This window comes from Natrix helvetica, assembly GCF_964273705.1.
Source record: "Natrix helvetica genome assembly, chromosome: Z".
In the NCBI taxonomy this organism is placed as follows: Eukaryota; Metazoa; Chordata; class Lepidosauria; order Squamata; family Natricidae; genus Natrix; species Natrix helvetica.
In genome coordinates, this window is record NC_138554.1 from 137,509,916 (window position 1) to 137,522,078 (window position 12,163).

The 12,163-nt window shown below is 44.8% G+C and overlaps 1 protein-coding gene across 1 annotated transcript in view; it reads left to right on the top strand.

Moving 5' to 3' along the window:
• Positions 1 to 12,163, top strand: part of MINDY4 (MINDY lysine 48 deubiquitinase 4) — a gene marked incomplete at its 5' end in the record, with an annotated part of 57,900 nt that overhangs the window by 14,393 nt on the left and 31,344 nt on the right. Inside the window, one exon of the mRNA XM_081970679.1 lies at positions 7,993 to 8,056. Within this exon, the coding sequence (XP_081826805.1) occupies positions 7,993 to 8,056 (64 nt within the window). The remainder of the gene's footprint in view (positions 1 to 7,992; positions 8,057 to 12,163) is intronic.

Here is a 12,163-nt window from a genome sequence, read left to right on the forward strand (position 1 = left end):
TAAAAACCCGTCAGGAGCGATATAGTTAGATCAAAGTTGAGCCAGGCCAGCTACTTGGAATAGGTGGGTCTTGAGCTTTATACGAAAAGAGCGGAGGTCAGAGGTATTCCTAATATCCGGAGGGAGGTCATTCCACAGGGCTGGGCCCGCCACAGAGAAGGCTCTACTCCTAGGCGCCGCCCCTCGACACTGTCTGGTGGACGGCACCTGGAGGAGGCCCTCTCTGTGCGAGCGGATTGGTCGCAGGGATGTATGGGGCAGAATACGATCCCGCAAGTAACTAGGTCCTGAGCCATGGAGCGCTTTAAAGATTGTTATCAAAACCTTGAAACGCACCCGATAGACCACAGGAAGCCAGTGCAGCTCGCGCAGGAACGGTGTCACATGGGAGTACCTAGTACTCCCCATAATTACCCGCGCGGCTGCGTTCTGGACCAACTGTAGCCTCCGGGTGCATTTCAAGGGAAGCCCCATGTAGAGAGCGTTACAGTAGTCCAAGCGAGACGTCACCAGCGCATGAGTGACTGTGCGCAAGGCGTCCCGGTCCAGTAGGGGGCGCAATTGGCGCACCAGGCGAACCTGGTGGAACGCCCCCCTTGCCACGGCTGTCACATGGTCATCCATGGACAGCCGGGCATCCAGGAGGACGCCCAAATTGCGCGCCCGCTCCACGGGGGCAAGTTGAATGCCCCCGATGGCCAATGATGGAATTAATTGGCTGAACCGGGGAGCCGGTGCCCACAGCCACTCCGTCTTGGAGGGGTTGAGTTTGAGTCGGTTGTCATCCATCCAGATCCGTACGGCTTCCACACACCGGGACATCACTTCGATGGCCTCGTTGGGGTGGTTCGGGGTGGAAAAGTACAGCTGAGTATCATCAGCGTACAGATGGTATCCCACCCCGAAACCACGGATGATCTCACCCAGCAGCTTCATATATGTGTTGAACAGGATTGGCGAGAGGACCGACCCCTGTGGTACCCCACAAGTAAGGGGGCGTAGGGTCGACCTCTCCTCCCCTGCCAACACACGCTGCGTCCGGCCAGAAAGGTAGGAGCCGAACCACCGCAAAACGGTGCCCCGGACCCCCAACCCCTCCAGCCGGCGCAGCAGGATACCATGGTCGATGGTATCAAAAGCTGCCGAGAGGTCTAATAGGACCAGAATAGAGGAACAACCTCTATCTCTGGCCCTCCAGAGATCCCTCCAGAGATCATCCACCAACGCGACCAAGGCCGTCTCCGCGCTGTGACCGGGGCGGAAGCCGGACTGGCGCGGGTCTAGATAATCATTTTCCTCCAGATGCCGTGGAAACTGGTAGGCCACCACACTCTCTACAACCTTCGCCAAAAAGGGAAGGTTGGAGACAGGACGATAATTGGCCAGCTCCAAAGGATCCAGGGAAGGTTTCTTGAGCAAGGGTCTCACCACCGCCTCTTTCAAGGCGGCCGGGAGAGACCCCTCGCTCAGCGAAGCGTTCACTAGGTCCAGGAGCCAGTTTCGTGTAACCTTCCAGGATGCCAGTACAAGCCAGGAGGGGCACGGGTCCAATAAACATGTGGTGGGTCGCAGTCGTCCACGCATTCTGTCCAAATCCTCGATGGCAACCGAGTCAAACTCCTCCCAGGTCGATTCCTCAAGACTCGCCACGGACGTCTCCATTGGACCACTAACAGGGACCCAATCCTTCCGGATTTGAGCGATTTTATCCTGCAGATATTTCCCAAATTCCTCTGCTCTGCCCTGTAGAGGGGCCTCCCGCGGCCTCTGAAACAAGAGGGAGCGGCACACCCGAAACAGGGCGGCAGGGCAGTTCTCTGCGGATGCAATGAGAGTGGCACAATATTGGCGTTTGGCCACTCTCAATGCCACAAGGTACGTCCTTAAATGGGCTCGTGCCTGTGTTCGATCAAGTTCGGAACGAGAGGATCTCCAACGACTCTCTAGACGTCTCTTGCGGCATTTCATCACCCTCAGCTCCTCGGTAAACCAAGGGGCCAGGGTGGATCGTTGCCGCCGGAGAGGCCGCAAAGGCGCCACCCGGTTCAAGGCCCCGGTAGTCGCATTATTCCACGCGACCACCAGGTCCTCTACCCGGGGGCGTGTCAAGGTTACAGGAGGTGGCCCAAGCTCTGTCTGGAACCTGTCTGGTTCCATCAGGCGCCTGGGGCGGAACCATCTAGTGCTTTCCGGTTCCGCCTCCCCGCAGCGGGAGGTAGCACCAGGGAAGTCAAGACGAAGGAGTGAGTGATCTGACCATGACAGGGGAGTGATGGTTAAGTCCCCTCCTCCCAGATCACTCAACCACTGGCCAGAGACAAAAACGAGGTCCAGAGTGTGTCCTCCCTCGTGTGTCGGGCCCTGAATCATTTGAGTCAGGTCCATGGCTGTCATGGAAGCCATGAACTCCCGAACCCCCTCTGATGCTTCTCCCATCGATGGCAGGTTAAAATCCCCCATCACTAAAAGTTTGGGGGTCTCGACCGCCACCGATGCGATCAGCTCGAGGAGTTCAGGCAGGGCCGCTGATGTATAGCGAGGAGCCAGGTATACTATCAGCAGGCCCAACTGTCTCCCAGGGCCCCATTTCACAACAAGGGATTCACATCCGGACGTCTGTGGCACAGTAGACTCCCTCGGCTCTAAGTCCTCCCGAATAATTGCTGCCACCCCACCGCCCCTTCCCTGGGCCCGGGGCTGGTGAAATGCTCGGTAGCCTGGTGGGCACATTTCCACGAGGGGAAGACCTCCCTCGTGGCCCAACCAGGTCTCCGTTATTCCCGCGAGGTCCGGCTCCCCCTCTAAAATTAGATCGTGAATGAGGGGATCGTGAATGTGCTTCCTTGTTGTGGCTTCCCTGCTGCTCCGTCAGTTTTCCTCCCTCCTGCCTATTGTAACTCGAGAGCAGACCAGGGATGCTTTGTGAGTTGACACTCTGCCCCCTTGAACCGTGATACCAAATTGGCTGCTACTTTACAAATTGATTAATTAATTAGATTTGTTTGCTGCCCATCTCACTGCAAGGCAGTTCTGGGTGGCTTGCAACACCAACATCATTTATATCATAGCCTCAGATATTTATGGCTTCACCACAAATGAAAAAGCCACCTTCTCTAATACATTCCCCTGCTCCCCTTTTTAATCAGGGCTGAATAGATTTGGGGTTGGGTTTGAACTATAGGTGATGATAAGAAAAGGAACTTCCTGCCACAAGTGGTCATCCAGATTTTAAGAGGCCTCTTTGGTGAAGAGCCTGAGGTTCTCCTGTGAAGGTGGTGGCCAGCGTTTCAAGCAGCTCAAGAGACAGACGTAGTTCTCAGCCAGCTCCAAAATTTGTTTCTTTGGGAGAGTAATAATGTCTGGTTAAATCTCTCCACAGCTGGTGGCTTGAAAGTAGAACCATCTTGGATGAAAGACAAACCTGGAAATACGGCATCCAGTTTTGGTCACCACGTTAGGAAAAAAAAAAAAGGCATTGAGACTTTGGAAAAAGGGCAGAGAAGAGCAACTAAGATGATCAAAGGCCTGGAGACGAAAATATAGGAAGAGCAGTCGCAGTATTTGGGGGGCTGCCACAAAGAAGAGGAGGGTCAATCTGTTCTCCAAAGCAACACAAGGCAGGACACAAAACAATGGATGGAAATTAATCAAGGAGAGAAGCAACCTGAAATGAAGGAGAAATTTCTTAACAGTGGGGACAATTAACCAGTGGAACAACCTGTCTTCAGAAATTGGGGGTGCTCCATCTATGGGTTTTTTTTAGTAGAGTTGAGTAGGGTAGAATAGAATAGAATAGAATAGAATAGAATAGAATAGAATAGAATAGAATAGAATAGAATAGAATAGAATAGAATTCTTTATTGGCCAAGTGTGATTGGACACACAAGGAATTTGTCTTTGGTGCATAGGCTCTCGGTGTACATAAAAAGACAAAATACATTAGTCAAGAATCATAAGGTACAACATAGTCGTAGGGTACAAATAAGCAATCAGAAAACAATATCAATATAAACCGTAAGGATACAAGCAGAGTCACAGACCTGCAGTCATAAGTGGGAGGAGATGGATGATAGGAACAATGCGTCTTTAAGTAGAGACAGGACAGTCATTTGTCTGAAATGGTATAGGGCCTCCTGCTTGAGCTGGGGGTTGGACTAGAAGACCTCCAATGTCCCTTCCTGCTCTATTCTAATCAATCGATCGATTAGATAGTCACACCGAGCTTCTGCCAAGTTTCTGTAGCTCATGTGTTCCTCCATTTTCTCTACGTCTCTACGTCTTCTAACAACAATTCCCATTGGCCCCGCTCTGGTGAAAAACTCTTGAGGTCCTCTTCATTCAAATGCCCTGAGATGTTGGTTGACCTCCTTTGGAAAGAGGCTTTCTAACCTCTAGAAATGCAGGTTATTTCCTCTCTAGGAAAAATGATGGGAAACACAGATGTTGCTTCTCCTCCAATATCTTAGCCTCAACTCGGCGTTCCCAGAACGTTTTCAACCATGGATGGAATTAGAACTTCCTTCTATTGTCCACAGTGGATGTCCCTGAGCTCCTGTCTGACGTCTATTTCATCCGTGATTTGGCTTCAAGCAAAGCCATGGGAATTCCACAGTGCCGGTCATTTAGTGAAAAAAATGGCCAGTGGCCCACCGATACTCAATATTATCTCACTAACTTTCCATTTTCTTCTTCTTCCGGTTATGTTCGGGACTTGACATTCTTTGAAAGAGTCCCTAATATAAACCAACTTTTAGAATTGTTCTTTGATGATGGCAGTTTATTAATATAAAACCCTTTTTAGTGAGATCAACTTGCTTTTCACGGCCGCAGTTAAAAAGCTTTTTTTAGTCCAAATACTTCCTTGATATGCCGTTAAGCATTCCAGGGAACAATCACAATTATTCCTTGCTTTTATTTTTAGAATCAATTTTTTTTTTAAAGCAAGCAAATTATATATATATATATATATATATATATATATATATATTAGTATTTGACTTTATGGTGTTATTTTTCTCTCTCTCTCTTTTAGTTCAAATACTACTTAAACTCCTCCGATTTTAGGGGGAAACCGATATGGCCACTGAAAATGTATCCTGTGGTTTGGATTCATTTTTTCTTTTTCAGTTAAAAGGTTTAAATATTTAATTTCTTTTTTAAAAAAAAAATAACAAAAGGACTTGCAGCATGCAGAGGATCAAAATGTACTGGAAGCTTTCCGTAACGTTATTACAAGTAGTTCTTAGAACAGTTTGTTTAGGGATCATTCGAAGTTACAATGGGAATTGAAAAAACATATCGTTCTTTGCATTTTCAACCATTGCAGTATCAAATACCCCCCCCTCCCCATGTGGTCACATGATCAAAATTCAGACACTTGGCCACTGACTCATATTTATGACAATGCAGTGTCCCGGGTTATGTGATTCCTTTTTCTAACCTTCTGATGAGCAAAGTCAGTGGGGAAGCCAAATTCACTTAACAACTGTGTTATTAACTTAACAGTTCCAGTGATTCACTTAACAACTGTGGCAAGACAGGCCGTAAAATGGGGCAAACAACAAATGTCTCAATTAGCAACAGAAATCTTGGGCTCAATCGTGGTCCTAAGTTGAAGGCTATTTCATTTTGTGAACATGAGCTGTAGCGGGCCGAGGTCAAAATAATTGGATAAGATTTCACTGCATTGTGAGAATTATTCAGAAATTTGATGGGATTTGATGTGGGACTTGTGTGTATCAGGGATGCGTTGCTGCTGGCATTACTGCTGTTTCGGCGCGCAAAAAAATTTGGGTGCGTGCACACTTGCAATTAAAAAGGTTAGAAGAAGAGAAAAATTACATTTCTGTAGTGAAAATTGTTCTGTGAATGTGCAGAACCGAAAATCAAGATGCCGCCGCCGTAGGAGAACTGGTTGGGGGGGCGTGGCAGGTCTGCCAGGGTCGCTTCCGGTTCCATTGATCCAAGCCGCCAAGTTACTACCGGTTCGGCTGAACCGGTCCAAACCAGTAGGAACCTACCTCTGGTGTGTATGCGCACTCAACGCTGGTTGGAAATACTTTTATGCGATGTTTCCCAATCTTGGCAATTTTAAGACAGGTAGACTTCAACTCCCAGAATTCCCCAACCAGCAGTTGGAATGCATCCATTTTAAAGTTGCCAAATTTGAACAAAACTGCAGTCTACTCTGTTAGCCTCAAAGCTGCTTTTCAAAAGTTCAGCTGGACATTCTTGTTTTTATTTCTTGAAGACGTTTCACTGCTCATCCAAGAGGATTCTTCAGTTCTTGACTGAATGGTGGAGGGTGGGGGGGGAATTTATACTCCTTGCAGTCATCTGGTCATTAGCGCTCCCTCTGAGAGTTGTTGTGGCTTCAACTTCCACCATTCAGTCAGAACTGAAGAAGCTTCTCGGATGAGAAGAGAAATGTCTTCAGGGAAGAAAAAAAAACTTCCAGGAAGTCCAGTTGACTTTTGAAAATGGATCCTGTGGTTTGGGCTCATTTTTCTTTTTGAGTGAAAAGGTTTAAATATTTAATTTCTTTTTTTTAAAAAAAAGATAACAAAAGGGATTGCCGCATGGGGCAATCATAACTACAATAGTTGCTTACCATTAGAACATTCTTCCTGACATCCAAGCCAAAAAAACAAAATACTTCCTTGCAATTTAAGCAAGAATTGATTGTTTGATGTGATGGCAGAACTAACAAGATGCTGTTAACAGGAATCTGCCCTCTCACAAGTAAAACCCAAATCCCTAGGATTAAATATGTATATATCTCTAGCTCTACATCTGTCTGTCTGTCTGTCTGTCTGTCTGTCTGTCTGTCTGTCTGTCTGTCTGTCTGTCTGTCTGTCTGTCTGTCTGTCTGTCTGTCTGTCTATCTATCTATCTATCTATCTATCTATCTATCTATCTATCTATCTATCTATCTATCTAAATGGTTGTCTCTCTCTCTCTCCCTCCCTCCCCCTCCCCCCTCCCTTTCTGTGCGTGTGTTGTTCCAGCATAACTCTAGAACACCTGGAGCAATTTCAACCAAACTTGGTACACAGATGACTTACTCTCTGGAAAAAAAAATACTGTGGGGGTAAGACACCCCTAACATCCCTCGGGGTGTTTGTTCTGTTAAGATACAGCCTGTTGTGCCTTAAAATGGCTTCTACTGCACTGCCATAAAATGGCTTCTACTATGCAGCTCAGTGGAGTTGCCATGGTAACGGCTTCACAGTACTCCACCAGGGGGCTCTCTCTGGTAAGGGGGAAAATCCAACATTAGAAATTATGTTTGGTTCGGACATTTCTCCCCCTATAAATAAATATCCGAAGCAACCCTGGGTTATCGGCTGGTAATTTATAATAATCTGTTTCATTGCAAGGCTGCATTAACAAAATCTTGCAGGTCTGATAGTGCAAACTTCCCTCCTCCATTTTAACTGCTTGGGCTAAGATCTTCCAAGTTTTTTCCTCTCACGGTTTAGTGACTGCAGGCTCTTTATCTGATTGTTTTCTCTGCAGTATCTCCTTCCCACATCCCTCAAGGTCATCCATCATTACAGGTAGTCCTCGACTTACAACCATTCATTTATTGACCATTCGAAGTTACAATGGCACTGAAGAAAAGGGACTTAGGACTGTTTTCCCACTTACGACTGTTGCAGCATTTCCCGTGGTCAAGTTATAAAAATCTGATTGCTTGGTCGTGAAACAGGACAAAACTCACTTATCAGCTGGCTCGGTTATCAACAGAAATGTTGGACTCAATTGCGGTCATAAGTCGAGGACTCTCTATATTGATAAAGCATCTTTCTCCTTCTATCCTTCCCCTGTTTCGTTTTCACTGTTTCATTGTTCTGTGCTCTGTCCTGTACATTGTCCTGTGCTCTGTTCACCTTCCGAGGGAGATAACCAGATTTCAAGCAAGGAAAGGAGAAAGGCACACCAGTTTCGTAAATGTAATTTTGATGAGAATCTTGTTTTTCTCCCCAACAGAGTCCGTGGAGATGTGGACGTCACCACAAACACACTGATCGGGGCGCACGGATACTGCACGCAGGTACACAGCGGAGCAGGGACCATGAGTTGGAAGGTGCAACTAAAGAACTTGTCACTCCGGAGTTGTTACCCTGTTTCCCTGAAAATAAGACCTCCCCGAATAATAAGCCCAATCGAGCTTTTGAGCGCATGCGCTAAAATAATCCCCTCCCCCCCAAAAAATAAGCCCTCCCTGAAAATATTGCAACATAGCAGCCGCCATGAGGCGACCACATTCGCTGCCTCCTGCACCTCAAAAATAATAAGACCTCCCACAAAATAAGGCAAAAGCGCTTATTGTGGGGGGGGGGGGTCAAAAGAAAATAAGACCCTGTCTTATTTTTGGGGAAACACGATAGTTACCAAGGGGTCAAGTCAAGGTCCCAGGTCCCACATGAGGGTAAATTACCTTATCAGTCTTACTCTGGAAGGGTCATCAACTCGCTGAGCTCCTGTCCTAGAAGCGATTGAGCCCATAGGGGCCCATAATGCAGCCTTCTCGGTGGTGGCCCTTTTCTGTGGAACATCTCAGTCAGCTGCTTTTCAGTCAGCCAAAGTTTCAAATATGGCTTGTTTGTGGCACATTTTTAGGAAGTTAAGGTCTGACCTAGCTTTTATTTTATTTTACATTTTTTAAATTATTTTTATTATTTAAATTTTATTTTAATATTTAATATTTCCTTTTATAATTTATTTTATTTTTATTTATTTTGCATTTTACTTTATCTTCTCATTTTATTTTTTATTTTATTTTCCTCATTTAATATTTTATTTCATTTTGTTAGTTCATTTAATATTTTACATTATTTTCCATTTTGTTTTATTTTATTATTTTTCACATTAAACATTTTATATTCCACTTTAGCATTTTAGGAATAGTTTAAGGTGACAAACTTATCCAACACACTTTCCTCTTAATTTCCCCCACAACAACCAACCTTTAAGGTGGGTTAGGCTAAGGGAGAGTGATTGGCTTAAAGTCAGCTTTTCCCGTCCGGCAGTACAGATTGTTTTGTGACTTACAACGGTGACCGTTCAGAGTAAGAATGGCACTGAAAAAAAGTGGCTTATGGCTATTTTTCAGAGTTACATCCATTGCAGCACCCCTTGGTCACATGGTCAAAATTCAGCAGCTTGGCAGCTGACTCACTTTTGTGACAGTTGCAATGTCCTGAAATCATGTGATCCCCTTTTGCGACCCTCTGACAAGCCAAGTCAATGGGGAAGCCAGATTCAGATAGTAACCGGGTTATTTATTAATCAACCGCAGGGATTCACTCAGCAGCTGTGGCAAGAAAGGTCATAAAATGGGGCAAAATTCACTTAATAAATGTTTCACTTAGTAACAGAAATTTTGAAGGTCAATTGTGATCGTAAGTCAAGGACTACCTGTTATTCCACCTTCATTTTAATTTCTTCTATGCTTTTCTTCCATTTTATCAACCAAGATCTGGTCTTTTGTGTGTGTGTGTGTGCGTGTGTGTGTGCGTGTGTGTGTGTGTGTATAAACAAACAAGCACAGACAAACATAAAACATAAAACCATCTTCCAGTTACATACAGTGTGTCAATTGGTTACAAAACTTTTGTGCTTCCTCACCATAGTCTTCACTTACAATTTATATAGAATCTCATATTATCAATCTGATATATATTTATACAATTATTATCGTTGTTAAACATTTATTTGACTATAACTATTATTACTTCCTTTTATGTGAGATATTCTAAATTTGGAATAAATTTATATTATGGCATTTCATTACATCATCCTAAAACCATTCAGTAGTAGTACATCTTTATATTCTGTATAAAATTGTTTATCTTTGGTTACAAAACTTTTGTGCATCTTTTCCATAGTCCTCACAATTTATATAAAATCTCATATTATCAATCTAGTATATCTGTATACATTATTATCATTGTTAATCATTTATTTGACTATAACTATTATTATTTCATTTTATGCGTAATATTCTAAGTTTTAAGTAAATTTAAATAATTTTTTTATTATAGCATTTCATTACATCATCCTGTATCCATCCAGGAGTAGTACAATCTTTTATCTCTTGCCATTTGTAGTATTTGTGTTCTAATTGCTTTCTTGGGAGATACCCAAAATCTGGTCTTGATGCATCCACCCCCTGCAATCAGCCAATCAATCAATCAATTTTTCGCAGATTTGTAACTTTTCAGCACTCTTTTGTCTTTCGCTAATACCTTCTGTCTTTCACTCACCAACAATTACATCAATCATGCCTTTTGATGTATTTTATTTGTCACATGAATAGAAGCAGACATAACTTTTTTTTCTTTCAAAAGAATAATTCAATTGAATTAAAAACATTTTAAAAATACAACATGAAGTTAATTAAGAAGGAAAAGGGAGGTAGGGAGGAGGGAAAGGGAAAAAAAGAAAGAAAGAAAAGGGGAAGAGAAAAATAAAAAATGAGAAAGAGGAAAAGAAAAAATGTGTGGATTTTGATGTGGGGTGGATTATGGGAAGAAGGTGCTTGTAGCTTTTAGGAATATAGGATCACTAAGGGTTGGGTTTTTTTTTGTGTGTGTGTATCTGCTGTGATGAAAGTTGGATGTCACTATTTTTAATACTTCTTTTCTGAAGCAGAACCAGAGGTGAGCTTCAAAAATTTCAGCAACTCTTTCAGTTCTCTGCCCGGTGTTCAGGGTTCCAAATAGCATCCAAAAGTGAATCAGAGTCCAAGGCAAAATATTGCTCAAAGTTCCAATTTATTAAGAGAGCCATGTTGGCACATCTGGGAGAACCCGAATCTGAAAGCTTACTGGTCTTATGGTCCATCCCATGGTCCAATCTCCACGCTGGCAGTTCCACCCACCCAATTCCGGTCAACTGCAGAGGTTCAGAGACAAAGGATGACCTTGGCTTTCTAGAAAGGATTTTGTTATGGCTACATATCATCTAACTCCATACAATCCCCCCTCCCATTTTCCCACCATAGAAAATGCATAGCAGTGTGGCAGGCCAAATACCCCAAAGAAAAGATGGCTGCAGGCCTGACACCTGGTTGCTGGGTGGGCGTGGCCATGGTGGGCGTGGCCTAGTGTGACTCCTGCACCACGGCAGGGGAGGACGACAACAGTTTCACTCTCCCCAGGCTCCGGAGGCTTTCCTTGCATCTCTGGGAGGGCAAAACAGTCTCCCCTGGGCTCCAGAGGCTTGAAATGGGCCTATTTCCAGTCTTTTGGGACTTCCAGGAGACCCGTTTTTCCCCTCCCCCAGCAGGCCCTGCCCTTACCGGACATCCAAAATGGGGTCCATAGAGTCTCCTAGGAGGGGCAGGGTGTGGTGGGTGGGGCCAGCCATGGGTGGGATTTGGTGGGTCTCAGAATAGACCATAACTTTAGAAATACTCAACTTCAGACATATTCACCAAACATTCCCTGTTCATTTACCACGGGGCAAAAACTCACTTAACAACTGTCTCACTTAGCAATCAGAAATTTGGGGCCTAAATGTGATCATACGTCACAAGGACTACCTGTGTTGTCATCTATACAGATAGTCCTCGACTTACAGCCACAACTGAGCTCAACATTTCCGTTGCTAAACAGGAGAGGCGTGAGATGTCCCCAATTTTACGGCCTTCCTTGCCACCGTGATTAAGTGAATCACTGCAGGTAACGTGGTCGTTAAGTGAATCTGGCTTCCCCATTGACTTGGCTTGTCAGAAGGTCGCAAAAGGGGATCACGTGACCCCGGGACACTGCCGCCGTCATAAATACGAGTCAGTTACCAAGCGTCTGGATTTTGATCCCTTCCCATGGGGATGCTGCAATGGTTGTAAGTGTGGGGGGGAAAAAAATATCCTAAGTCACATTTTTCTCTGCCGTTGTAACTTTGAACGGTCATGAAACAAACAGTTGTAACTCGAGGATTACCTGTGATTAAGCTTCCCTATACCAAAAACTGGAAGAATGTTCCTCCTTTTCCTTAAAGCCATTTCAGGGAAAGGCTGATTTGGAGTTAAGTGAGCCTAACTCAGTCCGCCTAGTGCCTCACCCTGGGATGGTGAACCTATGACATACATGCCACAGGTGGCACATGGAGCCCTCTCTGTGGGTACGTGAGCTGCCACCCAGCTCAGCTCCGC